The 27,737-nt window shown below is 44.9% G+C and overlaps 1 protein-coding gene across 3 annotated transcripts in view; it reads right to left on the reverse strand.

Moving 5' to 3' along the window:
- ARHGAP6 (Rho GTPase activating protein 6) overlaps positions 1 to 27,737 on the reverse strand; it is a 449,432-nt gene that overhangs the window by 47,039 nt on the left and 374,656 nt on the right. For all 3 annotated transcript variants that reach the window (XM_047075884.1, XM_047075885.1, XM_047075886.1), the window contains exons 2-4: positions 26,823 to 26,982; positions 8,461 to 8,532; positions 1,371 to 1,627 (exon numbers count right to left, since the gene is read on the reverse strand). In XM_047075884.1, the coding sequence (XP_046931840.1) occupies positions 1,371 to 1,627; positions 8,461 to 8,532; positions 26,823 to 26,982 (489 nt within the window). The remainder of the gene's footprint in view (positions 1 to 1,370; positions 1,628 to 8,460; positions 8,533 to 26,822; positions 26,983 to 27,737) is intronic.

A 27,737-nucleotide genomic window follows, 5' to 3' on the forward strand; every position in this document is an offset into this window, starting at 1 on the left:
ACTGGGAGACCATGGAGGTCAAGCATCTCAGAGGTAACCATGCTAGGGAGCGAGTGAGCTGGGCTATTTATACCACAAGCCTCAAGAGTCATTGATTAAGGGCAACTCCCGGTAGGGGCAGGGAGGCGACGTTGACGTCTCGGCACTTGCAGCCTGTCATCTGCATGGGTGGGTGCCTCTGGCCATCAGAGAGAGCCTTTGGCGGAGATGGGGTGCTGGCGGGTGGGAGGAGGGCCGCCATGTTGGGAAGGGTGAGGGCTGAGCATAGGGGAGTAGCACACCAGCCACGTCGGTACAGCCCCCCGGCCTTCGATGAAGCACAGAGGAAGGAGTCCGCAGCCGGTGTCCCGGCAAGGCCTGGACAGAGGAGAGGGCATCGGGCAGGCCCGTTGCCGGGGCCCCAGATTCCCCAAAAGTTCCAACGTGGAGCTCAGGTGTTACTGCCACCCAACATGCAATCCGAGAGACAGTGATAAAGCTGGAAGAACGACAATGGTGTCATTGCCTCATCTGTAAACGTAGCTGGAGCCTTGAGAACAGCAGAGGCCCAGGCACCCCCTTGATCTTGGAGAGGTCTCGAATGTGGATTTTAAGTGGGGAGTGTTGGGGCTTTTACCGAGGGCAGCAGTGAGTGGCTGGGGGTGGTGCACGTTTGGAGTCTCCAGGCAAGAGGAAAAGGGGAGACCTCCCGGTGACCGGTGACCGAGGGAATTCTAGAGACGCTTATCAACGGACCCAGCCAATCACCAACCGGTTGGCCTGGACACTCAGCTTCCCTGGATCGAAACATGAAGTTTGAAGCCCCAAACAACAGCACAGTGCCTAGAACACAGCCGCCAATTAATAAATGGCACCCCGTTGTTACAGTACTGATTTGAGAGGACATATGTTCTCTCTCTCTGTCTATCTATATATGTATAGTGAAAAAAGTTCCATTGATGAAACAAAATCTCATTGTTTCTGAAGACTGGTAGCCAAGCCACTGGGCCAAGCGGGTTCTTGGACTAGAGACCGAGAGAGTAACCAGAACACCTGGCCCTGCCCCCAAGCCCCACAGTCTCAAGGGCAAGTCCGGTAGTACAGCAGCAGATCACACTAGAGCACGGTCAACAGTGACACTGTGGAATGTTCAGGATCTCATGGGGCACACGGGTAACCAAGGAAGGGCCCCCCCCCCCACAGCTCTGAGAGGGGTCAGGAAAAGGCTCCGAGGGTGCGCCCGGTGCCCTACGGCCAGCGCAAATTGTCCCCGAGTGGGGCCGTTGACAGATACCTGGACTACATTTCCAGTTTTCACATGAGCAAAGACTCCAAGAATAACGCTCTGGTTGTTTCAGCAGTGGTGTCAGAGAAAGCACCGGCCAACTCACCCTCCTCCTGGCCCGAGGAGCCGGTTCTGGGGTGTTCGGGGACGTTGACTCATTTGGTGTTTCCGAGGTGGAGCTGAGAGATGAGTTACTGCTTGAGAGTTCTTTGTTTTGTCTTTTATTTCCAAATGGGAGGAGGGAAGCCACGAAATCGGACGCGTCCTTTTGTTCGTCCCTCTGTGAGTCCTGCTTGAGTTTATAGGCCCGGTCATTTGCAATGACTTGGGATAAGGGCATTCCAAATGCCTGTGGGATGAATTCTGGAACCAAAAAACAAACATTCACTTTCAGCCATGACCGGACCAGGGAAGGCCCTCACTCGTGTTTTAGACCTAAGAACAGACATATTCGAATGCCCGTTTCTCGAAGAACTGATTCATCAATCAAAATACAGAGGTGGCTTTTGTATTTATCAGAGTGGCCAACATTTCTATTTCTATCAAGCAGGCCAGTATGGTTTTAGAAATCTAGGCCTCTGGTCTTCCCCCCCACCCCGCCACCCCACCCCACTGCCGACCTATCTCAAGTATGTTTTAAAGGCAAAAACTTTGGGGCGCCTGGGTGGCTCAGTTGGTTAAGCGTCTGACTTCAGCTCAGGTCATGATCTCATGGTTTGTGGGTTCGAGCCCCCCGTCAGGCTCCGTGCTGACAGCTCGGAGCCTGGGGCCTGCTTCGGATTCTGTGTCTCCCTCTCTCTCTGCCCCTTCCCCGCTCGTGCCAAAAATAAATAAACATTAAAAAAAATTTAAAGGACCAGACCTTTTGTTAGCCTTACACTCCCCATCTTCGATTTATGGGTCTCCAGAGCCTGCGGAACATACAAGGCATGAAAAGGCTGCATGTATCCATTTATTCAGCAGGGAGTGTAAGGCTAACAAAAGGTCTGGTCCTTGCTCTTGAAGGATTCAGAGTCGGGGAGGGGGTCAGATATGTAAATAGCTACAGAGGTGTGTCTGCCACGTGCTATAAAGCAGAGATGCATGGAAGCAAAGACTGAAGTTCAATTAAGTGGATCTACTTTGAGGTTCGCCGTAAACGAGCCAGTATGCGAAATGAGAACCCGAGAGGGGGTGGAACAGCTCGGGAGCAAGTCTTCTCTCTTCCCTTTGTGTTCCTTGTCCCCACATTCTGCCTCCAGTTGCTGGCTGGGGCTGTCACTCTTATGATCTATGCTCCAGCCATTCTGCTGGCCACACGCACAAGTGGGCTCTCATCGCTAACTGACCAGTGAAGGGCCCAGGATACAACGTGTTAAATCCTCTCGTAAGGACAATTTGGGGGGAAGGAGCATAATGCAGAGATCTACGGCTTTATTTGGAGATGTACACACGGTTGTTTTCTGGATCACGGTAGTAAATCCATACGTATACGTGTCTGTTGTAAGCACACTAATCCTTAGGGCCGGGCATTTTACTGGCAGTATTTTAGATTTATGCTGAAAAGCATTAATAATTAAGTTAAATGCATTATTTCTTTTAGAGTCAAAATTACATCTCCTAGCAGCAGAATATTGGAGTCTAGGCTCTCCCTTGTTTTTATAACCCCTACAAATAAAACCAGAATGATCAAGAGAAAACAGTTGTAAGGCTTGTTTGTTCTTTGAAAGGAAAAGCTAACATTAAATCAGGTGGAAAGAGGCTTTGGAAGGTTTTCTTCCTTGATCTATGGCCAGTGATTTTTAACATCACTGGGCTAATGACCAAGTCTACATCAAAAGCAGAAATGGGGGGTGCCTAGGTGGCTCGGTGGGCTGAACGTGGGACTCTTGATTTCGGCTCAGGTCATGATCTCACAGTTTGTGAGTTCAAGCCCCACATCGAGATCCACACTGAAAGCTCGGAGCCTGCTTGGGATTCTCTCTCTCCCTCTCTCTCTGCCTCTCCCTTGCTTGCTCTCTCTCTCTCTCTCTCTCTCCTTTTTGAAATAAATAAATAAACAAAAAAATTATCTAAAAAAAGCAGAAATGGTACTTGAGAAGCCTGCACCCTTGGTTCCATCAAAACATGAATCTGTTTTAAAGCGAAAAATCAAAACGTCACCATTTGGGGATTTTCAGAGGATGTTTACCATTCTCCATCATTCTCAACAAACTAGGTGGCATACGATAACACACAAAAAATTAGGCATGTTTTTGAGTGACTGATGTAGACAAGTGCAGCAAGACGCAATGCTCACTATTGACAAAAGGCCACCTCCACCAACTAGCAAAATTAGAAAGCAAAGGGGACAATACCAGACCACTGGCTGTGCGCGCCAGGATTTATCGCGTAAATCAGCGCTGTCTTGTGTATGGGAATAATCAAATCGTCTTACTTCAAAACAATCGGGGAGGGGCGCCCGGGTGTCTCAGTTGGTCAAGTGGCCGACTTAGGCTCAGGTCAGGATCTCACAGCTTGTGAGTTCGAGCTCCGCATGGGGCTCTCTGCTGTCGGCACGGAGCCTGCTTTGGATCCTCTGTCTCCTCTCTCTGCCCCTCCCCAGGTTGTTCTCTCTATCTCAAAGATGGGGCTACGGACTCCTCTCTTAGCCAGTTTTTCCACATAAGGAAAACCAACCAGACTCGTTTAGAGTTGCTGATATCCCTAGAAAAATGGTTTCCTTTGGTATCCATCGTTTTTAATGTCCAAACCTCTGTCACCCTGCTTGCAAATTGGAATAATTGAATACCAATTAAACAGATGGAATACAAGCCTCTCCATTTTTATTTCTCTTTTATTCTTACTCAAGAGCTGATCCTCTAACAGAGTTTCATTTTTCCCTAACAGGCTTTCTTTCCTGGCTGAGTTTATTTATCCTCTCAGTGACAGAGTTTTAATGTAGTCTCTGGTTTCTTGTCGTTGTCTCTTGAGAACCCTTACAAGCTTCAGAAAGGAGGCCTCTCCATGCTCTAAACTTGTGTCACAGTGTCTACAGTCCCTGGAAAATTCTAAGCAGGATTTTTGAATATTTCTGCTTCTCCAAATGTGGCTATTGTCAAATTGAGGACTCATCACAAATCTATTGAGCAAAACCTTCGTCGGGTGTAAATAAAATGTTGGGTGCACATGCTCGTCTGTGGATTCAAAATGCTTCTCTTGGCGGGGGGGAAACCCTAGAGACTCAGTGTTGATAGTGGCTAATACAGCTGATAATAGGTTTTTAAAACCAGATGGACATTTCCCAAGACTCACTGTTCTGGGGCCAGGGACAGTGTGTGTCATGTTCTAATCTACAGTATGTGTTTGCTAGGAACACTGCCTTCCCTGCTGGGTTCGTTAGTAGCAACTGTGAACTTTCCCGCCCGGTGAACCTTGGCTCCCTACTGCCACTTCCGTATCTGTGCCTTCCCGCCATGTGGCAGAAACCTGCGTGTGCGAGGTTCCGCTTGCCTCCTGCTCATGGCTCTCTTCTATTGTCACTGACTTTGACTCGTGGTCAGACCCCTGATCTACCCTCACTGTTGGTGGCTTGGATGTCTACCTAAAGGGCCCATCTAATTCTCCATCCTCACATCTCCTGACCTTCTCCTCTCCTCTTTTTCCTTCCTGCCACCTTTTCCAACCACTCGCTAGGTCCCACCCTGGACCGTGTCCTCACCAGAAGTGATTCCGCCTCTAGATTCAGGCTTCCTCCCTCCACTCGTGTCCTACTCCCATCCCAAGTTCACGTGTTACACTGCAGTGTGGCAATCTGTTTAAGCACACCATTAAGATGTCCCTTCTCCTTCATACGCTTTGATGGCGCCTCAGTGTTCTCGGCATGCAGACCAAACATTGTGCTGGGGCCCACACGGTCCCGTGCAAGGTGGCCCCTTCTTACTCTGCCCTGCGACCACCACCACTGCCCCCGCCCCGACCTCTGGTTCTCTCAGTTCTGGCAACAGCACTCAAAGACAGCGTTTCGTGCGTTCTCTTGGCGAAGTTCCACATGGTGATAACCGATACTTGATTTTTCTACTTGGCGTGATACCAGTTCGGCACAAAGAAAGGTGCCACGCCTAAATTATTGCCAGATTTTATATCCACAAATATACGGCATAATCTGAAAATATCCTGTGGAGAGGGGACCTGCCTCCCAGACTTAGGCCACAAAAAAACCTACTCCCCCTGTGCTCTGATTAGGAACCACATTAAACTGGAACAAAGTAGCTATTTTAAAATCCTTTTCCCCCAAATGATTTCTTTCTTGACACAAGAAAGAAACTTTCTGAAGTTCTGAAAGTTTAAAAAATGCTTTTGGGTTGCCAAGTAATTTAACTAAGAGAAATTAAGGACTGGGAAGCATTCTGTATGAAAATATGTTTTCCGACCCAGCATCAATCTTGAATTAGTTTCCATATGGAATTCAAAAGTCATATGGGCAGGAGGGACACAGCAGTGTCACACGATCTGCTGTGTTTCATGTCCAGGCAATTAAATAAAATGCAGGACGTAATTCATTCTGATTGAATCAATTAATCTAGCAGCATATCCAACACTTAATGAATCACTCTTTATTGGGAGAGCAATTCGATTCTAAAAAGCTGCCCCTATTTATTTTTAGATGACCTAACCCAAGAGGTCACTTAGAGTTTCCTGTTTTCCTTCTTTTACTCTTGGATTCAAATGATTATCATTTTCCACATGTGCAGCTGTTAGGAACCCCAATGTTAATATTCAAGTGGAAGAAAATCATGTGAACCATTACAACCATGTAAGACCTACATGCTACCCCCTCACACTCTGGTCCCCAGGTTGTTCAGAAAACATGCCATTTAATTAAGAGCTACTTTAAAAGAGAAAAAAAAAACCCTCTTTTGCCATGAAGCCTAATATTTCTCCCTTTAGTTGGATGGGCAGTGTGTCTTTTCTTTTCTTTTTTTTTAATATTTTTTTAAGTTTATTCATTTATTTTGAGAGAGTCAGAGACAGCGCAAGTGGGGGAAGGGCAGAGAGAGAGAGAGGGAGAGAGAGAATCCCAAGCAGGCTAGCTGCCAGTGCAGAGCCTGGCGTGGGGCTCGAACCCATGAAACCGTGAGATCATGACCTGAGCTGAAACCAAGAGTCTGACGCTTCACCGACTGAGCCACCTAGGCGCCCTGATGTGTCTTTGGAGCACCAGGACTTGCCTTCCATTTCCCAGCCAGCTCCCTGGGCAGCCTTATAGAACTCCGCCAAATTTTCACCGGGCCTATGTAATTCCTAAGTACGATCTGGTCTGCAAAATGTATAATGGCTCAGTACATATTGGTCAATTACTTCCCCTGGCCCTTCCTTTTCTGCTCATTCACATCCTTGCTTCCTGTTGTTCTGGAATATAAGGAAGCACACACACATCTCCCTCTGTTGAGGGAACTCAGTCGTCTCCCGCAGAAAATGCTCATTCTGCTCAGTCTAGCCTGAATGGGCACTTGTGAAGAATCACTTGAAAGTCTGCATTCTGAGTATTCAAATCCTAGTATTCATATCATCATCCTAGAATGAACCAACTTTAAAGGTACACATTCCTAATGCAAGTCTGTGTGGTCCCATTAATTCACTTTATAAACACTGAGAATTACTCTAATCTAGTGAGGCAAAGGTCGTCAGTGGCAAGAACAGAAGACGCAAAACCTCTAGTTTAAAAAAGCTATCCTGGTTACTAATAGCCATTGAAAAATAAGGGTAAGAACATATGAACCGATTAAAAAGAACACAACTTATCAGACTGCGATAGGTAGCCGGACAAGAATTAAGGCCCTTTGCCCTGATTATACCAGCAGCAGATTCTGCTGTGACACGGTGTGCCCTGGTGAGTACGCTAATCAATATGGACCGGAATTCGCATGTTAGAAGCCGCACATTCATAGTTTATAGAATCCCTCCTGTCCAGTTGCCCTTACAGACCGGTGGAATTACACTTTCTGGGGTGGGGGTCTGGGCACTGGGAATTTTTAAGGGTGCACACAGTTTTATTCTACTGTGCAGCCAGAGGTAGGGAATCACTCATATTTTCATCTCCTTTTGTCCAGCGTGAGGTAAACATTTGAAATGTCTGGAGACATCCTGGTGGGGGGCGGTGCTACTGGCATCTAGCGGTAGGGGCCAGAGATGCCGCTGAGCGTCTCACGCAATGGACAGGACAGCCTCCATAACAACGAATGATCCAGCCGAAAACGTCAGTAGACCCAGGTTGAGAAATCCCGCTCTAAGGGAAGTAAAACATTGATTCTCCGTTCTTTAGGACTTTTCAAATCTCCTTTGAGTCCAAAGAACCAAATGTCGTGACACTTGAGGCACAGTTCAAGACATGGGTGTAGAGTCTGGGATCTTTTCAAGCAGAAATTCAATCATTATAGAAAAGAACTCCGAGGTGAGACATATGGGTCTCCTCACTCAACACTCATTCATTGTGTCACATAAAATGGAAGGAAATACATTCAGACGACGGCACTGTTCCGCGGTCATTTCATATGGGCCCGTACAAACAAGCCACAGAAAGTTGTACTGTGCTAATGGGGCCCAGGTGCCCATTATGCAGGCTCAGTGAATATTAGTTAAAAATGACCACAAATACCTCTCAAAGAGTGGCTAATGTGTCAGCTCCCTAAATAGACACAGAAGGGACACAGAACAGTATGAAGACAGTCGACAATCCCCAAAACATATAGGGCAAAACATAAGCCTGCTGTGATCTAACACAGAAATGTGGAGAATGGCCCATCTCCAGTAGCTCATGAGGATGAGACTGTTTCTTTCCAGTAGTCATGGTAGGCAAATCCAAACTTTTTCTCATTCAACTAGCCCTGCCTAACTATCTGGCCTTGCCAGACAGCTGGTTGGCGTTAGAGATGCTGTCCATGGCTACTCAACCCAGGTTCCTCTTGTGCGTTGCTGATTGGCCAGCATCATAATTGGAACCATAAACTTGGCCGAGGTCACACTTTGCTCAAACCAGTTGAATTCATCAACTCAGTACAGGGCCACTCAAACACAAAAGAGTAGACCAAAACAGGCTTTAATGACATTCTGTTGTAGAAAGCCAGTTTACATAATAGAGTTGAACTGCATAAATCTATGCAATTCAAAAACCCCACCAAATTCAACCATTATGCTCCACGGAGGATGCATCCGCTGTGGTTCCTTCTGTCCTTTACCTCGGTCTTTGTTTTTCTCCTTTCCTAGTGAATCCAGTTTCTTTCTCAAAGATTTCTTTCTCTTCTGCCCATCTGCAAATATTAAAAGAATGACAAATTGTAAACACAAGCTATACGTGTGACATCTTACACTATCAGTGACTACATTTGAGCAAAAGCATGACTTCTTGCTTACTTCACTTATAATTTGGCATTTTAAACAGAGTAATGGCTCTGAAAACACATGAAAATCCCTGACGCGGGCAGTACGCACAGCCAGAATCTTGATGTACGCTCCTAAATTTTGTTTCAATCACGGAAAGTACAGGAAACTTACCTCCTTCAGAATTAACTTAGTGGTGACACTTAGATATGTTTGCTATTACTATTACATGAGTCTCTTCCTATTCTTCACGTTTATGCAAACCAATGTCATCTGGAATCAAATGTCCAGGAGAGGAAAGTCAACAGTACATATTATTCTGACATTTATAAGCTGGTAGAGTGTAACTGGAAAAGGAAATGAATCTAGAGGTCCAGAGAACTCAAACAAGCTATTGCTGCACCATCTACTAACTGTGTGACTGTGGACAAGTCTCACTGTCCTCCTCTGTAAAATGGGCATTTCATGGGGTTGCCGTGTGAACTAAATGAAACGACGCATCTAAAGGGCTTTGGGGGGACCCCGACACATGTGCATAAATTCAGCTCTACTTTCTTTTTGGTGCTTGCATCGTATTCCATAGCGTAGCTGTGCCATAATTTAATTAACCATTCCCCCACCCAGGGACATTTGGGTCATTTCTAATTTTTCACTATAATCAGTAAGGCATAATATCCCTTTAGCGTCTTGTCCTCACAACAAATGTACTTGCACATCTGGCTCGCTCACCAAATAATAAAGATACCGCTCATATCAGTAGGCAGCTGCAGTCGGATTCCTGGGATGTCATGGCAAGAATGCATTTCGGGATTACGCAACCATCAATTTAACACGCGGGAGGTGCAAATTGGAAATCCGCACTGCCATCAAATAAGGGAAGTGTAGCCCGTGCCGTGAAGAACCTTATGTTTAAAAGGGGGATTACGAATTGTTTTCTTACAGGACACACTAAAAAGCGTAGTACAGAGAGAGACTCAGACACTCTCCAATAAAATTTAAAAGCAAGACTCTGATATCAGGAAAAGACAGCATGCACATTCTTAAACAGAAACGAGCGTTCCTGGGATCCTCTCGGGGCTACAGATGTTCCCAACTCCTTCTCTCTGAATTTTTGGAGGCAAAAGACATCACACAGTAGTCGACAGACACATCCGATCCGTCCTCTTTCAAAAAGCAAAGAAATATTTCAAAAATGAGTCTCCTCCTACAAGATAGAAATAGTTTCTAAGAGTCTTTACCTTTGCGGTCGTGAGATTTGTATAGGGGAAATTTAAGTAAGTCAGTTGTAATGTGGTAGAGAGCCATCAGTCTCTTTCATTACAGGTATGTTCTTATCTCCAGTGTCTAAAAGATGATTAACGATATGGCCTCCCATAACTTATTATACATGTACCACAATAAACATACTAACAACCCAAGATTCAAATCCATTCTCCAAACAGGCTTTTACTTTGTAACACTTTATTCACTAGTTCACATCACCACATGTATTTGACTGTAATAAGAGTATTTGTCCTTAAAAAATTCTATCATTCCTTCATATTTTATTAGTTGACCCAGAAGAATAACTAAACCAAATAGTAAAGCTTAAGAGACTTGGTTTTTATAACCAGCGGGCAGATGCTAAAATTCAAGCAAGTTGTCAAAGAACCACAATACATATAGGATAGGGGACATTTTCTTTTAAGATAGAAGGAATTCCTTAAACTTCTTTTTAATTGGAAGATGTAAAATATGTAAAGATGTGTATAAATATAAATACACAGTTTAAATAATACTGAGGAGGCCAACTCCCACACAACCAACAGTCAAGTTCAGAGGTAGACTATTCCCTGTACCCAAGTCTCCTGTGTGCCTACCTCCCCCTCACCCAGGGTAATCATTGCTCTGATCAATCATCTAATAATCTATATCTAATAATAATAATAATAATAATCATCTAATAATCATCTGCTTTTCTTTACAGTTTTACTATCTATGTATCCATTTATAAAGAATATAGTTCCTTTTTCCTGCTTTCGACTTCACACAGATGGAATCACGCTCTAAGTATTCTTTCTTGCCTCATTTATTTCATTCATCGACATTTCTGAAATTCATCCTGTCAAGGCAGGTGGCTGTAGGTCACTCATTTTGATTCCTGTACACTGTCTTCTGGTACGAATATACCATGGTTAATTTCCCCCATTGAACTATTGATGGAGATTTGAGTTGTTTCTAGCTTGGGACTGTCGGGAACAGTGTTTTTGAAAAATTCTGTGCATGTCTTCCTATGTACATGTCCAAGAATCACTCTGTGGTCCTTTGAGTGTGGTTCTAGGACCACTGGCATCAGTACCGCCCCGGGAAATTGGAACTTGTTAGACCTGCAAAGTTTATGGTCCCATCCCCAAAACTAGTGATTCAGGAACTCTGGGATGGGACCCAGCAGTGTGTGCTTTAACATACACTCCAGGGGCGTTATTCTGGTTCTCACTGAAATCTAAGCACCACTGTTCTAGGGTAGATATGTACAAGCTGCATTGCCGGGTCAGCACGTATGCAATCTTAGGCATTACTCCCGAACATCGAACGCTTTCCGTGTCGTTCTGCTAATTGCTATTCGCACCAGCATGAGAGTTTACAGAGTCCCACAAGGATAACATGTACTTCAAACTCCAAAATTCCAAACAATACCTTGAAGCCTCCTGATAGGAAAAAAAAAATATGTGGTCTTTGTGAATAGTGACCTATGATTAAAAAAATGCTTAGCTAGGGGGTACCTGTGTAGCCTTGGCTCTAGTGACATTTGGGGCCAGAGAGCTCTTGGCTGTGAGGAACTGCCCTGTGCACAGTAGGATATCTAGCAGCATCCCTGGCCTCGGTTTACTAGATGCCAGAACACCCACCCATTCCCTGTTGTGACGACCAATAATGTCTCTGGACACCGCCAAATGTCCCACGGGGGCAGAATCACTCCGGTTAAGAAGCACTGGTCTGTGTGTAACTCTACCTAGAGAGCAGCTGTGGGCTTGGACCATGTGACGCATTCACATTTTCCCACTTGTCACAATGCCCAGGTTACACCTGGTGTCAGCTTCTGTTTTAGACAGAAGAATATAAAAATGTTTATAAATCGTTGAGCTTTTACGTATCAGGCTGAATAACAATTTCTTTCAGTTTCTAAAGAATGTGAGTCTGCCTATAGCTATGTTTCTACCAGATTCCTGACTACATGCAGGGGAATAAAGCAGGTTCTGTGAATAAGCAGCCTTCTATGTCTTCGTACGAAGTGCCTTGTCCTCATTTAGATCAGATGTAGAAGGATGTTCGACGGTGAACAGCTGTATGAATAGATGGTGGCTGGATGAAGAGACCTCCTGGCTAGTCCACCCCTGGCCAGAGCAAGGATTCAGAAAGAAATTGTACAAAGTCAGGTTTCTTAGCAAATGGAGCTGTTCAGCAATGGAATGAGCTCCCTCAAAAAAACCCAAAAGGCACCTTTCACTGTGGCCCTCCATCCCATTTGCTCCCTCTGTCTTGCATCCCTCACTCTGGGGGAAGCCACATGACGAGTAACCCTATGCAGAGGGCCACGTGGTAGGGAACTGGTGTCTCCAGCCAGCAGCCACGTGAGTGGGCCCAGACCCTGATCCTCCTGCCCCAGTCAAGCCTTCAGATGGTTGCACTCCCAAGGGAGCTTGGGGGCAAACCTCATGAACCAGAACCTGAACCAGAACAACCACACTGGGATATTTCCAGAAACCCTGTGAGATGGGAAATATTTGTTAGTTTTAAAAAAAAAGGGAGGAAAAAAAAAAAAAAAGATGCCCAGCTAAATGCATGCGGTATCCTAGATGGGATCTTGGGTCGGAAAAAGGATATTAGTGGGGAAACTGGTGAAATCTGAACAAAGTCTGTAGTTTGGCTGATAGCAATGGACCAATGTTGGTTTCCTCGTTGTGATAAGCATGCCAAGGTTACATAAGATGTTATCATTAGGGGAGATTGGCTGAGGGGCATAAGGGAACTCTGTGTTATCTTTATAACTTTTCTATAAATCTAAAATTATTCTAAAACAAAGTTGTTGCTTTTAAAATTTTTTAATGTTCATTTTTTAAAAAAATTTAAAAAATATTTACTTATTTTTGAGAAAGAGAGAGAGAAGAGAGAGGGACAGAGACAGAGATAGGGTATGCGCAGGGGAGGGGCAGAGAGAGAGAGAGAGAGGGAGGCACAGAATCCCAAGCAGGCTCCAGGCTCTGAGCTGTCGGCACAGAGCCCGACGCAGGGCTCGAACCCACGAACCGCGAGATCATGACCTGAGCCGAAGCCAGACACCTTGTCAAGCACGTTGTTTTTTAAAAAGCCCTTTCTCCCACGTCCTGGACGTATTCAGGCAAAAGGTTGAAACCTCATTTGTCAAGCATGTGAGAAGGTGGAGGCTGACACGGCTCTCCGAAGCGCTTTGAAACATACAGACTTGGGAGCGCAAGTCCATGGCAACAGGTGACTCAAGAGTCAGAGTTTCTGGCCTGGCTGAAACTACTGAGATAATCTTCCTATTCACACGTCCCTGATCTGAAGGAAAACGTGTGTGTTAGGTCACTATAAAGCATCAGTTATATCTGCCTTTCTGGCGTACCATGTTTTCTGGAAAGGGAGTGGACAGATGAGAGACTTGACCAGATTTATTTTTATGGCCCCAGTGACGTTTTCATAGGTGGCTGATTAGATTGTCTTATGATACTGCCTATTTCTTAGGTTCCCTAAATCCCTCTTCGGCGTAAGTTACCCAGACTCGGTGCTTGATGTTTGCATCTAAGAACACTGATCAGCGTATCAGTCTGTTTGCTTTTTAAGTTCCCATGCCTGTTCTGATAAACCAAAATACGGTTTTTAAATTATATGTATGAATGTGGAGAAGGCGAGCTCTACAATCTGTGCATGTCTTATAAAAATGTTTGCTAAAACTATATCCTTCACTAAAACTCAAATTCATCCTTTGGTCTCATCCTTCCCCTTTTGAGGGCTCTCAAGCCACAGACCTCCCAACACTAAGGCAAGAGAAAGACTAAACCAGATACTTTATTTCCAGTTTGGGACAGGAGGTCTGTCAAAGAAGTTGTAACATTATTAACAGCCCCAGGGGCGCCCGGGTGGTTCAGTCGGCTAAGCGTCCGACTTCAGCTCAGGTCACGATCTCGCAGTTCGTGGGTTCGAGCCCCGCATCGGGCTCTGTGCTGACATTTCAGAGCCTGGAGCCTGCTTGGGATCCTGTGTCTCCCTCTCTCTCTGCCCCTCCCCCGCTCATACTCTGTCTCTCTCTGCCTCAAAAATAAACATTAAATTTTTTTTAAAAAAAATATTAACAGCCCCTGGCACTTGAGGGCCATTCATCGAGCCCACACTCTGTGTCTAGTGCTTTCCAATGGTTAATGTCAGCGGCGTAAGTTCCTTTGGTAAGTGAACGCGGAAAACACAGTGGAACTGATGAGAGCTGGGCCACCAGAACCCCAAAATCACACCCCGGGAAAAGTCAGCTGGGCAGTGGAGACAGTCCCTGCCATTGCTCAGTAACGATGCTCATTAGAATGGATTCAAAATAGCCCCTGCTACTCTGAGGTGCCATTCAAAGTCCATCCTGAGAAACGGAAGGGAGGGCAGCCCTGGCAAAAGGGGGTGGGGGGAGTAGTTAGCAGGAAAGCGGCTACCTCTGCCTCTCGGCAGGAAACGTGGCAGCAAGTCCAGGACAGGGGACCCAATGGGACCAGTGCAATGCTCCATCCAGTCTGAGAGCTGAACTAGGCTTAGCCCCAGAGGATTAGGAAAAGAGCCAAAGCAGCAATCTGGCCTCTGTTCGCAAACAAGTGCTCTCTGTCCAGGGATGTTGCACCACAGAACGTGACGAATCTCCTTGGCTTCAGACTTTATTTACACTCTAACGGTTATCTGTTTCAACGTCATCTTCCCCCCAGAAAGTGGTCTCATCCCCCATACTCTGACCCGTCCCTGCTCTGTCCACCCCTCCATCCAACGCTGACGAAGCACACGTTGTAGGCGAGACCGAGCTAGACACTATGACCCCAGGTGAATGAACGCCGTCTCTGCCGTTGAGAAACTCAGAGTTCAGTGCCAAAGACAGACACATGGTAACTTCATGAAAGGAAAATGAAGAAAAGCCGCGGTGGGGGCATTTAGCAGGCGAGAGGTCCGAAGCGAGAAGGCAGTCTCCAGCGCTTCGGAAGGCTAATGTTTGCTTGCGTTCAGTCTTAAAGGACGAAGCGACGCTTCGCATGGGGCCTTTGAATTGTGGTGGGGGTTTCCTCCCAATAGATCACATGGTGACTGTTTAGTCTAGGAGATCCTTTCTCATCATACACCTGCCAGTGTTTTATTCCTAGTAATCCAACCCTTTCTCAAGCAAAAATTCTGTTGGTGAGAAAAGATGAGAAAATTGCTGATTCAGGAGTGAAATGACAGTTTCTTAGGTGGGAACTAGGGCTTAAGAGAGTGACAAATAAGAATCTGGAAGAAAACAATCTACATAGAAAAAGCGGAAAACAACGCACTCAAGCCCAAACCGGTCCCACTGTTCAGTCAGCTTTGGATCTCACTACATATATATTTTTTCATGTTATTTTCAAGAAACCTTCCATTCTATAGCCTCTCAGTAATTTAATCAAACCTATAGGTTCTTCCATTGACCTTGATGGAAATAGGAGGCAGGCAGAAACAGGGTGATTGAGTCATCTTGCTTGGTATAAACCTCGATGAATTAAACATAGTTTCTTTATCCTCCAGGCACCTTGTGCATTAGATTTTCTTAAGATCTGCTTCCAAAGTGTCTATTTCTCAGGGAAGAAAATATTTATGGCATTCTTAAGCAATACAGATGCCTCTCCTTGGGGCCGAGGCTCCCCAAAGTACTTGTGAAATGTACCAGTCCTCACAGTTTACATGTGGAAGTGGTGGTGAAATGATCAAAGCTGCGGTCAGAAAATGAGAACATTCTGTGAATCTCTCACTGTTGTCAAGGGAGGCAGCTCTTGGGGGTCACCATGCTTCCAGGTAAATGCTAAGAGACCTTTTCCATTTCATGTCAATTATTTTGGCAACGTAATAACTGGTCATGATCAAATGATGCCCCAGAAGGATCTTTTACTTGCTCTCATTTTTTCCATATTCAAATGTTACGAGTAAAGAAAAAAAAAAAGCTATAAGCTCATGTCCCAAAGGGGCAGCCTGGGCAGTGACTTTTCCTAAGCTAGGAGCTAGTCTGTCTCTCCTGGCATCTGAACTTGCATGCCTTATCACACATTCCTTAAATCAAAAACAATGTTTTTAACTTAGCCTAGGTAGGCATTATATTCGCAGAGACAGAAGTTTCCAAATATCAGAGCAAGAAAAATGGCTTTTGGCAAGTCTTTTCCTTGAGCCATGTTTCTTTCCTTGGAGCATAAGGGAAAGAAAGCAGGCAGGACAACAAAAAGACAGAAATGGCTTATCCCAAAGAAATACCCTGGATTGTTAAGGAAATTAAACTCCAAATTACAGAAGTTTCGTCATTAGTCGATTTAAAGCGAAAGCCTGTAGTTTGAGTTGAAAAGGTAGAGTCAGACAAGGGTATTGACGCACGGTATGATTTTCGACCTGTGTAAGAGTCCATTATTATTTACTTTCTTTTCGCAGATCCTGTTTTAAAATTTTTTTTTCAACGTTTATTTATTTTTGGGACAGAGAGAGACAGAGCATGAACGGGGGAGGGGCAGAGAGAGAGGGAGACACAGAATCGGAAGCAGGCTCCAGGCTCTGAGCCATCGGCCCAGAGCCCGACGCGGGGCTCGAACTCACGGACCGCGAGATCGTGACCTGGCTGAAGTCGGACGCTCAACCGACTGCGCCACCCAGGCGCCCCGCAGATCCTGTTTTATAGTGAACAAGTAAGAAGGGAGTCAAATGTCTTTACCTCTTTGGTTAGATTTATCCCTAGGTGTTTTATGGGAATCAAATATCTTTTGATTGGTGGGAATCAAATATCTTTAAACCATAAACTTGAAGCCTTGGGAACTCTTCCAAATCTCTGCCAGTAGCTCTCTGAAAACAGCTCTTACAGATTCAATAACTGGATAAATGATGGAATTAGATGAAAACTATTAGGCTCTTCATCCTTTCCTTTTCCATCCTTGCTTTTGATTATTCTTTGAGCCATACGAAACAATTCTTTACGATATGGAAACAGTATCTGAAACATGATGAGGTACTATGATTGAATCTTAAATCCATTCCCTTCAATTTCTCAAATACTTCCTGAGCCACAGATCTATGCAAAGGCCCGTGCTAGGTACTAAAGCAAATAAATGTGTCTAGGCTTCCTCCCTTGCAACCTGGGATGAGTACGCACCCCAGGGTCATGAAAGGAATCTGAGGTTAAGCCAATTCTGGTGATTTCTTTCTGCCTGCCAGTATGGACTGGGGCACTGGCAGATGCTGCAGTTCTGGGGATGAAGAACGGGGAGGAAAGTCCACTGGGAAGCAGCAGGGAAAATACTTCTCTATTATGGACAAGATACCTGATGAGGAGTCTCTGCTTCTTCACGCTGCCAGAGAGGAAGTGACGCTGGTGGCTGCTGTAGTCATTTTGTGACAAGGGAGGCCAGCCAAAGAAGAAAGTGACCCACTGCTTACGGTCGAGGAGAAATGCACGAGTACCGGGACTAGCCTACCCGTGGGCTCCTTATAAAGTCATACAATCAGTCTCTTTATTATTTAAGCCACTTTGGGTTTGGTGTCCCTAATTTACAGCCAAAGCATCTTAGCAGTGGACAATCCAAAACTCTGCTGTGGGATGTGTTTTTCAACTTCTATTTGCACTATCCTCGTCCTGTAATGCCAGGTATCCCTAAGAAAGACATCCTTGAAAGGTTTGAATTTGTGTGTGTTGGGTGGGATCGAAGATAAAGAGGCTAAGAGGAGGGAGATCAGATTACAAGGATCCCTCAATCTGTAAATAAGTCTGGTCCTTAAAGAGAAATATTGCTAAGTTCTCGGTTACCAAAGCAGAGAGCAGTAACAAAGCTAATAACCAACCCCTACTGGAGATTGACTTATTATTGAAGTCGCCCATTTAATGTGTAACCTACATTCCTATAAACTGCATGATGGCATCAGTGATTTAAGCAACTCAGAAAAACACTAACTTTTCTTTCTTGTTCAGCGCCACCAAGAGAATCGGTTACCCACTTTGAAAAACTATCTGATCGATCTAATATAATGTAAACATTTAAATATAGTTATCTACATTTACATTTAAAATAACAATATAATATAAACACTTTAAATTAATATAAACACGTAAAACATCTGAGAGTTACAAAAAGCCAGATTGTTAAAAAAACACTCTTATTGCAAAATAAGGTTAAGATAGTGAAGAAATTGAAACGGACAGAATAGTATACTTGATCAGTGGCAAAGATAATAACTATAAATTACTATATGCAATTAATATGACTGTCTTAAAACAGAGGTCAAGAAGCCTTTTCTGTAAAGGTCGAGATAGTGAATATCTTCAGCGTTGTGGGCCATATGGTCTCTGCTAAAAGCAACCTTGGACCATATAGCAACAAACCAGTGTGCTTGTGTTTTTTTTTTTTTTTCCCAACGTTTATTTATTTTTAAGACAGAGAGAGACAGAGCATGAACGGGGGAGGGGCAGAGAGAGAGGGAGACACAGAATTGGAAACAGGCTCCAGGCTCTGAGCCATCAGCCCAGAGCCTGACGCGGGGCTCGAACTCCCGGACCGCGAGATCGTGACCTGGCTGAAGTCGGACGCTTAACCGACTGCGCCACCCAGGCGCCCCGGTGTGTGCTTGTGTTTTAATAAAACTTTATTCATAAAAATAGGCAGTGGGCTGGATTTGGCATTTGGGCTGCAGTTTGTCCACTCCTGCCTTAAGTGAAGACTGCTTAAGCTGCTTTTTCAGAGCTTTGCATTTGTAACAGTTTTATAAATGCCCGGTAATTCAATTGTTAAATCATCTTGAGGGCTCGATTTCAAATTATCTAGAAAGCCTGGTTGGTTTCAAAAACCCCTTGGTATTTAATTTCAATGAATACTTATTTGCCTCTGTTTCACCCATGGGGAAACAAAGAAAAAAGCAAAAATGGGAGCTCCTATTCATATTTCCGGGATGAGACATTCTTTGTAATTATCAAGTTTACTTTTGGGCCATGCTCCCAACAGAGAGAATAGCGTAGTCTTGAAGTCTTTGAAAGGTGCCAGAATATTCCAGAAACTGCAGTGACAAAAGTTTTGTTCAAAATGCCAACACCTTGTGCAATAATCGTTGCTGCTCCAAGAAAGATATATAAATATGTACAAATGTGACCAGTAGGGACAAGACGTTGGATAGAAAACTTTTGTCTGAGAACATAAAGGGAGCCATTTGTGAATACAAAGGCACATAGCATATGGCTTAAAGAAACACATACTATCCTACCGGGCTGCCCGCTCAGCACCAGAACAGAATGGAACAGCAGCATACATTTGAGAACTTGACATGGGAAAAGCCCTGGGGTACAGAGGAGAGCATCCAAGAAGAAAATTACAGAGGAGCCTGCAGAGAAATCTCTCCGTCATTCCTGGCTTTTGCTGGAATAGGTAGACAAGGCATGGATAAATGCCATCCACTGTTCTATCTTTTAATAGAATTGATGTACGCGTGCACTCTCCATTGACTGACTAGGAAATCCTTGAGGATGGGGACTGCTTTTGACATGATATTATAGCCTCCATTAAAGGCTTCTACCTCTTAAGAACCTAAAGCCCCACATATCTACTTCCTCCAGGTTGTACATCTAGCTTGGTATTGAGAGGGAGAGAGAAGGAGAGGGAGAGAGAGAAAGAGGGGCGGGGGAGAGAGCGAGAGCGCAGGGAAGCTATACCAGAAGGCCTCCCAGATGGCACTCTACAGCCGGGCTCTAGACAGAGAAGGCACTAGATGCTTAGGCCAAGGGTCTAACCTTGGCTCATTTCTGTGGCCCTACGGAAATAATGCCCCATCTACCTTACCAAGGCCCTAAGAGCCCCAGCAAAGAACAACTAAGTTTTCCACATTGACCTTTTTGTTCTTTTCTTCCTGATTGCCACTTTTCTATTCCATCTGCTTTCCGAGACTGTGTTATTCAAACTGCGGGTCATAAACTATTAACGAATCAGGAAAACCTAGTGGGTCATGACAAGTGCATTATAGAAAACGATACAGAATCAGATAGAAGACGGCAGGAGAGAACATTACAGACGACATCGAAGTGTATGTCTGATGAAGATAAGCAGCATTTGGTTCACGTGTTTCCCGGACTGAGATGTAAAATGTATGTCTTGCTGTAGAATGGAAGTTTGAAATTCAGTGCTCTAAGACGGACAAACTTAAATCTGTGGTGCATTCTCGGAACAGGCTGCAAACAAAATGGATTTCTTCTTTTGTATGCAATAGTGTGATAAATGGCTTTGATAGTGACCGCAGTTGGCAACAGGGGCCTGGGGGGTTTTGTTAAAAGAGGAGATTCGGTGGTTGAAGATTACTCTAATGGATTGAGGTGTGGTGGGCAGAGTAGGAGAGAAACCCTGGATTGAGGAAAGCAGGTGGGGGCCTCTGGCTACAGTTAAGGTGAGACGGACGTGAGACAAAGTGATATGGCGCCGATGGCAATGGTGACACGTGAGGTTTGTTGAGAGTATATACAACTTCAGGAGGTGTTTTCAGCTCACGTTGCTTACTTCGCTTAAATCTCACATCAACCCTACGAGACCATCAGTCAGAGTTGGGGACTGGGCATGGGGTGACGTGGTAGGGAAACACTGACATGTCAAAATCATTCCTGGGGATCCTGGGGGAAATGAGAGAAAGGCGTGGATGCTGTTCTTTAGAGAGACAGGGAAGAGGAGAGGAAGGAGTTTAATTTGGAAGGACATGTGCATGCGTGCGTGCATGCATTCATCGACTTCCAAGGATTTGCCGAAGGGCAGTGGAATGGGGTGGAGACCCGGGCAGTGTAGCCGGTGCTCCAGATTCAAAGAGAAGTGAGACTTGGCCTTGCCCTGGGGCAATCCCAGTCCCCTGGGAGGTCCCAGAAAAGGTGAGTGGTGGCACAGGAAAGATAGCACGGGCTCTGCCGCTCATACCACAGAGATACGCGTTGAGGGCCTCTGAGCCCGGCGGTCCCACATTATTCTTTGATCACCCTATTGGGTGACGTTTGCTTCCTCTCAGCATTTCTATCTACCTAAGGTGGGGTTTGCAGATTTTACCCCGGGCTTCAATTTCAATTTTACTTACACAGAAGGCTTTGACAAAGAGTTCTAGCACATCACCTCTTCACCTGGGCCACGCCAGCAAGAATAATACAGAAAGAGGATAGATAGATTTTCTGTCTAGGGCTGTTACATAAACACCCAAGCTCATGTTCCTGGCCCGTCAGGTCGCCCTCATTTGTTTGAATCACCACCTACATCACCAGTCGCATTTAAATCCCAAAGACAGCTTCAGGGTGACCCTACCCCAAAATATCATTTTCTCCCTTTCACGGAGTTGTTTACTCAGGTTTTACACCGCCTGAGAGACCATGGTGAGGGACCACTTCATAAGGAAGCCATATAACTGAGCGATTTTGAGGCATACTCTTTTCCTAGACCATTGGGCACATTTTCTTAGACCGTCAACTATTCCTCAGTCCATGACACTGTTTGCAAAATACGTAAACGAAGCCTTTCTCAGCTGTGATATCAGAAATTAACTGAAGGGAGAGGGGGGAAACAAGAGGACTAAAGAAAACAGGAATGTGCACTTCTGTCTCGTGGAACCATTCAGCTTTAGAAACTCGCCTTACAACATAATGAGGTTAAGCCATAGCGCCTGCACTAACATGCTTTACTGATTGTGGCAGAAATCAGTCATTTCCTTTCGTGTTACCTTAGACAGCAAATTTTTCCTGTAAAGGGCCAGATAGTAAACACTTGAGCCTGCGAGACATACGGGCTGTCACAGCTCCTCAATTCTGCCTTCGTTACGTGACAGATCTGTAGACGGCATGTAAATGAATAAGCATGGCTGGGTTCCAGTAAGATTTGATTTACCAAAACAGATGGTGAGCTGGGTTTGACCAGCAGGCCAGTTGCTAACCCCTGCTTAGACCACTTGTATTAAATGTTACCAAAATCGTATGAATTGAGCCTAACATACTATCTGATGCATAAATAGTACTTTGTTGGCGTGTTTTGAACAAATGAGAAGTTCATGCAGGTCATACGGTACTGTTTAATTTCTTGACCGTGCTTCTCCGCATCTGTCTCCTGGTTCTGCTGTTAAGGACTGGGACAGTTACACGCTAGAAAGACTCGTCCTGAAGCCCATGCCAAGAGCAGCCTTCCACCAGGAGGAAGCATTCCCCGGTTGTCTCCACGGGGCGAGCTCAGGCTCACAGGGGAAACTCATAGATCTGATCCCTCCCGCTGAAAGGCCTCCCAAAGATTTCTCTAGCTTCTGTAGAGCATCTTCCAAAGTCCCTCTGCGAAATGGCTTAAGTTTAGAAGAGACCACAAATTAAGCTTCTCAGTCATTTTATAAGGTTTATGTAAATATTACCAGTTTTTAGTTTGTGTGTCTCCTGGCTAAATGGATACAGAGGAGGAAGGAGCCACAAGGTGTGAGAAGCTCAGGTCCCCGAACAAATGCATGGAGCAGAGTCCACTCTCTTGGCCCCCATGGCCATCTTCCACGGGAGAAATGTCTGGGTGAGGAAGAAACCGTTGTCCTGTTAAGGCACTGAGTGGTGAGCCTACCTCAATTAACACAAGAGTGTATCTTTTTAAAAAAAAATTTGTTTTTAACGTTTATTCATCTTGGAGAAACAGAGAGAGAGAGACAGAGCATGAGTGGGGAAGGGGTAGAGAGAGGGAGACACAGAATCCGCAGCGGGCTCCAGGCTCCGAGCCGTCAGCACAGAGCCCGACGCGGGGCTTGAACTCACGGACCGCGAGATCATGACCTGAGCCGAAGTCGGACGCTCAAACGACTGAGCCACCCAGGTGCCCCCACAAGAGGATCTGTGAGATACAGTCTTAGAAGGAGGGTTGCTGGGCCATTTGAGAGTTAGATGTTGCCCAACCACGTTGTAAGTTGCTGCAACAATGAAATTCCTACCAATGGTATGAAAAGTGTCTGCCTTCCCATAAAGTATATTACCCAACTTTTGGAGCCCTTCCGATCTAGGAGGAAGAAAAAACCCCTTTGTGTTTAGCTTGCATTTCTTTAATACACATGTGGGTGCTTCCTGTAATTTGTGTATATATCAATTATTTTTCCTTTTCACATTAGTTTGTAATAAAGCTTTATATGGTACAGAAGTGAGCCTTTAGCTGGTCAAATGTGCTGTAAATTTCTATTGAATTATTTTTTTTTCCACACAGATGATTCTATTTTTTGTCCTTCAATGTAGTGAAATGCGTCACTATCTTTATGTTTTCTGGGTAATGCCTTCCCCAATGTAAAAATATCTAAATATGCAGCTATGTTTTATTTCGGTGCACTTATAGTTTCACTAAAAAAATCCTCAAATATTTCTTCCATATCAGTTTATTTTGATATAAGGGGTAAGGTCAGAATCCAGCCTTTTCTCCTCAGTGGTCGTCTCACTGTCACAAATACTTAATCCATCATTTTCCCCCTGAACAAGAAAAAAGCAACATTTATCATGTCATAAGTTGCCATATTTATTTTTGTTCGTTTCTAAACTCTATTGTCTTCTATTGATCTGCCTGTTGCGAAACAGTATAATCCTCTTTTTTTTTTTCAACGTTTTTTATTTATTTTTGGGACAGAGAGAGACAGAGCATGAACGGGGGAGGGGCAGAGAGAGAGGGAGACACAGAATCGGAAACAGGCTCCAGGCTCCGAGCCATCAGCCCAGAGCCCGACGCGGGGCTCGAACTCACGGACCGCGAGATCGTGACCTGGCTGAAGTCGGACGCTCAACCGACTGCGCCACCCAGGCGCCCCAGTATAATCCTCTTTTAATTGCTGTAGTTGCCTGGCATTTTAATAAGTGGAGAGGGGTTCTCTCCACTTGACCTCTTTTTCAGATTTCCCCTGCCTACTCTCACATAGTTATTTGTCTAGACGATGCTTAGATCAACTTAGGGGTATCACAAAAACAAATCCTGTTGGTGTGTTTTCTGGAATCACATTCAGCTCACAGATCATTAACAACATAATTGACATCTACGTATTACTGATTCTTCTTATTCAGGAAAAAAATATAGACTTTTATATCTATTCCTAACTTCTCTTCTTTCCCAATTGAGATTCCAGCGTCTGGGATTACAATCATTCCCGTGGATACTGTACTAATTGGTTTCCTATCAGGTCTGTAACAAACGACCATTAACTTAGTTGCTTAAACAACTCAGGTTTATTACCTGACATTTCTGGAGGTCAGAAGTCTGAAATGGGTCTCACTGGGTTTAAATCAAGGCATCAGCAGGGTCGTATTCCTTTCTAGGGTTCTAGGGAGAATCTGTGTCCTTGCCTTTTCCAGCTCTCAGAGGCTGCCTTCGTCCCTTGGCTGGCGGCCCTTCCTTCACCTTCAAAGCCAGCAAGGTTGCATCTCTCGACTATTCCTCCATAGTCCTCTCTCTCTCTCTGACTCAGCGGTAGCTGGGAAAGTGTCTCTGCCTTTCAGCAGCCATGTGATTAGCTTGGGCCCTCCCAGCTAATCCAGGATAATCTCGCTACGCGCAGAACCTTGATTGCTCACATCTGCAAAGATGTTGGGGCCTGTGAGGTAACACTGGCAGGCTCCGGGGACTAGGACACGGCCCTCTTTGGGAGTGCAGTATTCTGCCTACCGCAGAGGAACTCTCGATGGCCATGTCCCTCTCTACCATCCCTGAACTCAACTAGAAGATCCTAACTCTAGTGAGAGGAGAGTGGATTAAGGGCTAGGAAATTGAAAGTACAAAATGGCACGGTTTGCTTTGGCCGTGTTTGGCTGCCGGGATGTTTGCTGTGCGAGTCAAGCTCCCAGCTACTAGCCTCAGATGGACCGTTTGGGCTGCCCTGTCATCTTGCAACACCGCTGGTCCACCAGCTTCCCTCTCTTCCCCTCTTTGCCTCTTTCCTCAAACCTCCTGGACCTCCTTCCCATCCTGGCTCCCAGCAGATGAAATTGCTTCCTATTTCGCTGACGATGGAGAGGCAGTCTCGGCTGAACCCACATGTTTGCCCGCTGCCTTCTAATCTGGCTGCATCTGCGCTCATATCACTGATGTCCCCTTATCATTACAGCTCGAGAGGACGTCAGACTCTGCTGGTGCTCTGATCCCACTCCTACGGTCCACTCTGGGAAGCCACCTCAGTAACTTCCCAACCCCCACTCCTCAAGTCTTCCCCTTCTACCGTGAGTCCCAGCAGCCGATGAATATGTCAGATTATCATTCACCTGAGCCCTGGAAACACTAGTTTCACAGAGGAAGAGGGGTCCCCAAACAGATACCCACAGACAAATCCCTACATCATTCTAAAGTGACAGAGAACAGAAGTATGAGCTTGAGTATATTTCCATTTCATCATACCCACTATCTCATTAGGTTTGCTGTCATTTATTTAGGGTCTAGGCCACGGCCACTGTATTTATTTTCTTGAATAAATTATTCACACTGTGAATTGAGCCTGTTTAAAACCTCCACTTGGGGGTTTGCATGGACCCAAGTTGCCACCCTCAGACCAAAGCTGCCATCACAGCTCTCAGCACTGGCCCTGTATCTGAAGGATCTGGGTAAACATTCGATGTCTATAATCATGTGCCCCAAACAAATGCATCAGAACTCTTGGGTGAGGTCTGTTTCTCTCCTCCCAGGCACACGATTCCTTCTCTCCTCCATAAGTAAATTACTTGTAAATCATTAGTTCCTACTTTGATAGAAAATAGAAAAAATAAGTCCTATAGCTCAAACATCTTTGAACATCTCAATAGAGCAAATATTTCCCTGAAGAGGCTGGAAACTACATCGTCTCAGAAACAAGTAATGGAGGGGTGCCTGGGTGGCTCAGCCGGTTAAGCGTCTGACTTGGGCTCAGGTCACGATCTCACGGTTTGTGAGTTCAAGTCCTATGTCGGGCTCTGTGCTGACAGCTCAGAGCCTGGAGCCTGCTGCAGATTCTGTGTCTCCCTCTCTGTCAGTCGCTCCCCACTCATGCTCTGTCTCTGTCTCTCTCTCTCTCTTGCTCTCAAAAATAAACATTGAAAAAAAAATTAAAAAAAAAAAGAAACAAGTAACAGAGATAGCTTCTAGCAGACAATTTTTATAAAACTGTTTGGTAAAGGTTATTTATTTAGTGGACTCTTTAAAAAGCAGGAACAAAGAGGGACATCAAATTAACTGGAGTTAAAAACAAAGCTACAAAAGAATGTTCCACGATATCTTATCTGATATGTATCCAATCTGAGTGTCACAGAACTTTTTTGAGCCATCATTCCCTTTGCTACAATTGGGTTTGCCAGCAACATTTCTAAGTTGTTCTAGAAACTGAAAGAACAACAAATCGCCTTTCTGTTACACGCTTTTACAGATTAGGAAGTATCCTTACGGAAGATAGGAAACATTCAGAAACAGAATTGACAGATGAAAGGATTTCAGATACACGCTTCTCATCTTTACCAGAATCAGGACCTGTATTTGTCAAAACTTCAGATACACCAGGTGAAAGATGATAAAGATGACTTAACGTGAGTAGAATCCCTGATTCTGGGTTAGCATAAGGTCAAATGACGAGTTTAATAGATTGTGAAAACATTCTTTTCAACTGATTATTTTGATATCACGTTGCTACCCACACGGTCTTAGTTCGAGCCCTTGAGGTTGACCTTTCTGAAAGTTCTTTTTAATGGATTGTTCGGAAGCCACGCAGGCTGCTGAGATACACATGGCTTTCCCCTTCACTACCTCAAGCTGACCTTCCCCAAGCGGACCTTCCCTTTAAACATATTGGTTGACACGTCAACTGTCCCCCTTGAACGTGTCCTTCAGGATGGACAATGATGCCAGCCAACAACCAAGAAGCTGTAGTTTCCTTCCCGTGTTAATGTTAGGTGCGAGAGGTGTTTCCAGCCTGTGGCTTTGGCGAAGCAGATGTTTGACTCTCAGCGTTTCCTTTCCCGGGGGGATGGCAGGCGTGGCCTTACCTTTGGGAATGGTGATTGGACAGCTCAGGTCACAGTCCTGCTGCAACTGATAGAAAGCCACTTCCTGCAGCCGGGCCCGCTCCAGCTCAGAGAGACTCTGGATGGGAACCGATCTCAGCCGCACACTGCGGCCCGACATGCTGTTCCAGGTGAAATCACCCTGCACCAAGGGGGAAAACATCAAGAGTTAAACACAGTTCATGTATGTCTCACGAACCTCATCCTTTCTCTTAGTCGGTAACAAAGTCAAGCAAACTTCATCTCTGGGTGCCACCATCGGCTCTTCAGCCCTAAAATCAAATCTACTCTCAGTTAATCGTGAATTTTCTCAGTCAGGTGCGAATGCCAAAATCTCTAGTATCTGCTGGGTCACTTGGTCCCGTATAATGATTTACATGTAGCCAAAGAAAACCACGGGAAAGAGACTTTAAAGGTCCTACTTCCTCTCTTTTATGGGAACACATGGGAACTTTTTCGGTCGTGTAGCTCAGTGAAAGGGTGCCTCCAGTTGCCATCACGCACACTGGATTGAGCAAACCGGGTTTGAACGGCACAAGTCCGCTTATACACAGATATTTTGGGGTAAATACAGTACGGTACTATGAATGTATGTTCTCTTCCTTACGATTTCCTTAATCACATTTTCTTTTCTCTAGCTTACTTTGTTCTAAGAATATAGTCTGTAATACATACAACATACAAAATAGGTGCTAATAGGCTTTATGTTACTGGTAATTACGACTTCCACTCAAGTAGGCTGTTGGTAGTTAAGTTTCTGGGGAATCAAAAATTAAATGCAGATCTTTGATTGTGTTGGGGGTTGGTGCCCTAACTCCCACAATGTTCAAAGGTAAACTGTATAATACTTAATAATATGATACATTACATGAGAATACAATCTAGTATATTTATAAC

The sequence above is a fragment of the Lynx rufus genome, unplaced genomic scaffold, assembly GCF_022079265.1.
Source record: "Lynx rufus isolate CCGP_SWC_20201006 ecotype Redwood Valley unplaced genomic scaffold, mLynRuf1.p SCAF_14, whole genome shotgun sequence".
In the NCBI taxonomy this organism is placed as follows: domain Eukaryota; kingdom Metazoa; phylum Chordata; class Mammalia; order Carnivora; family Felidae; genus Lynx; species Lynx rufus.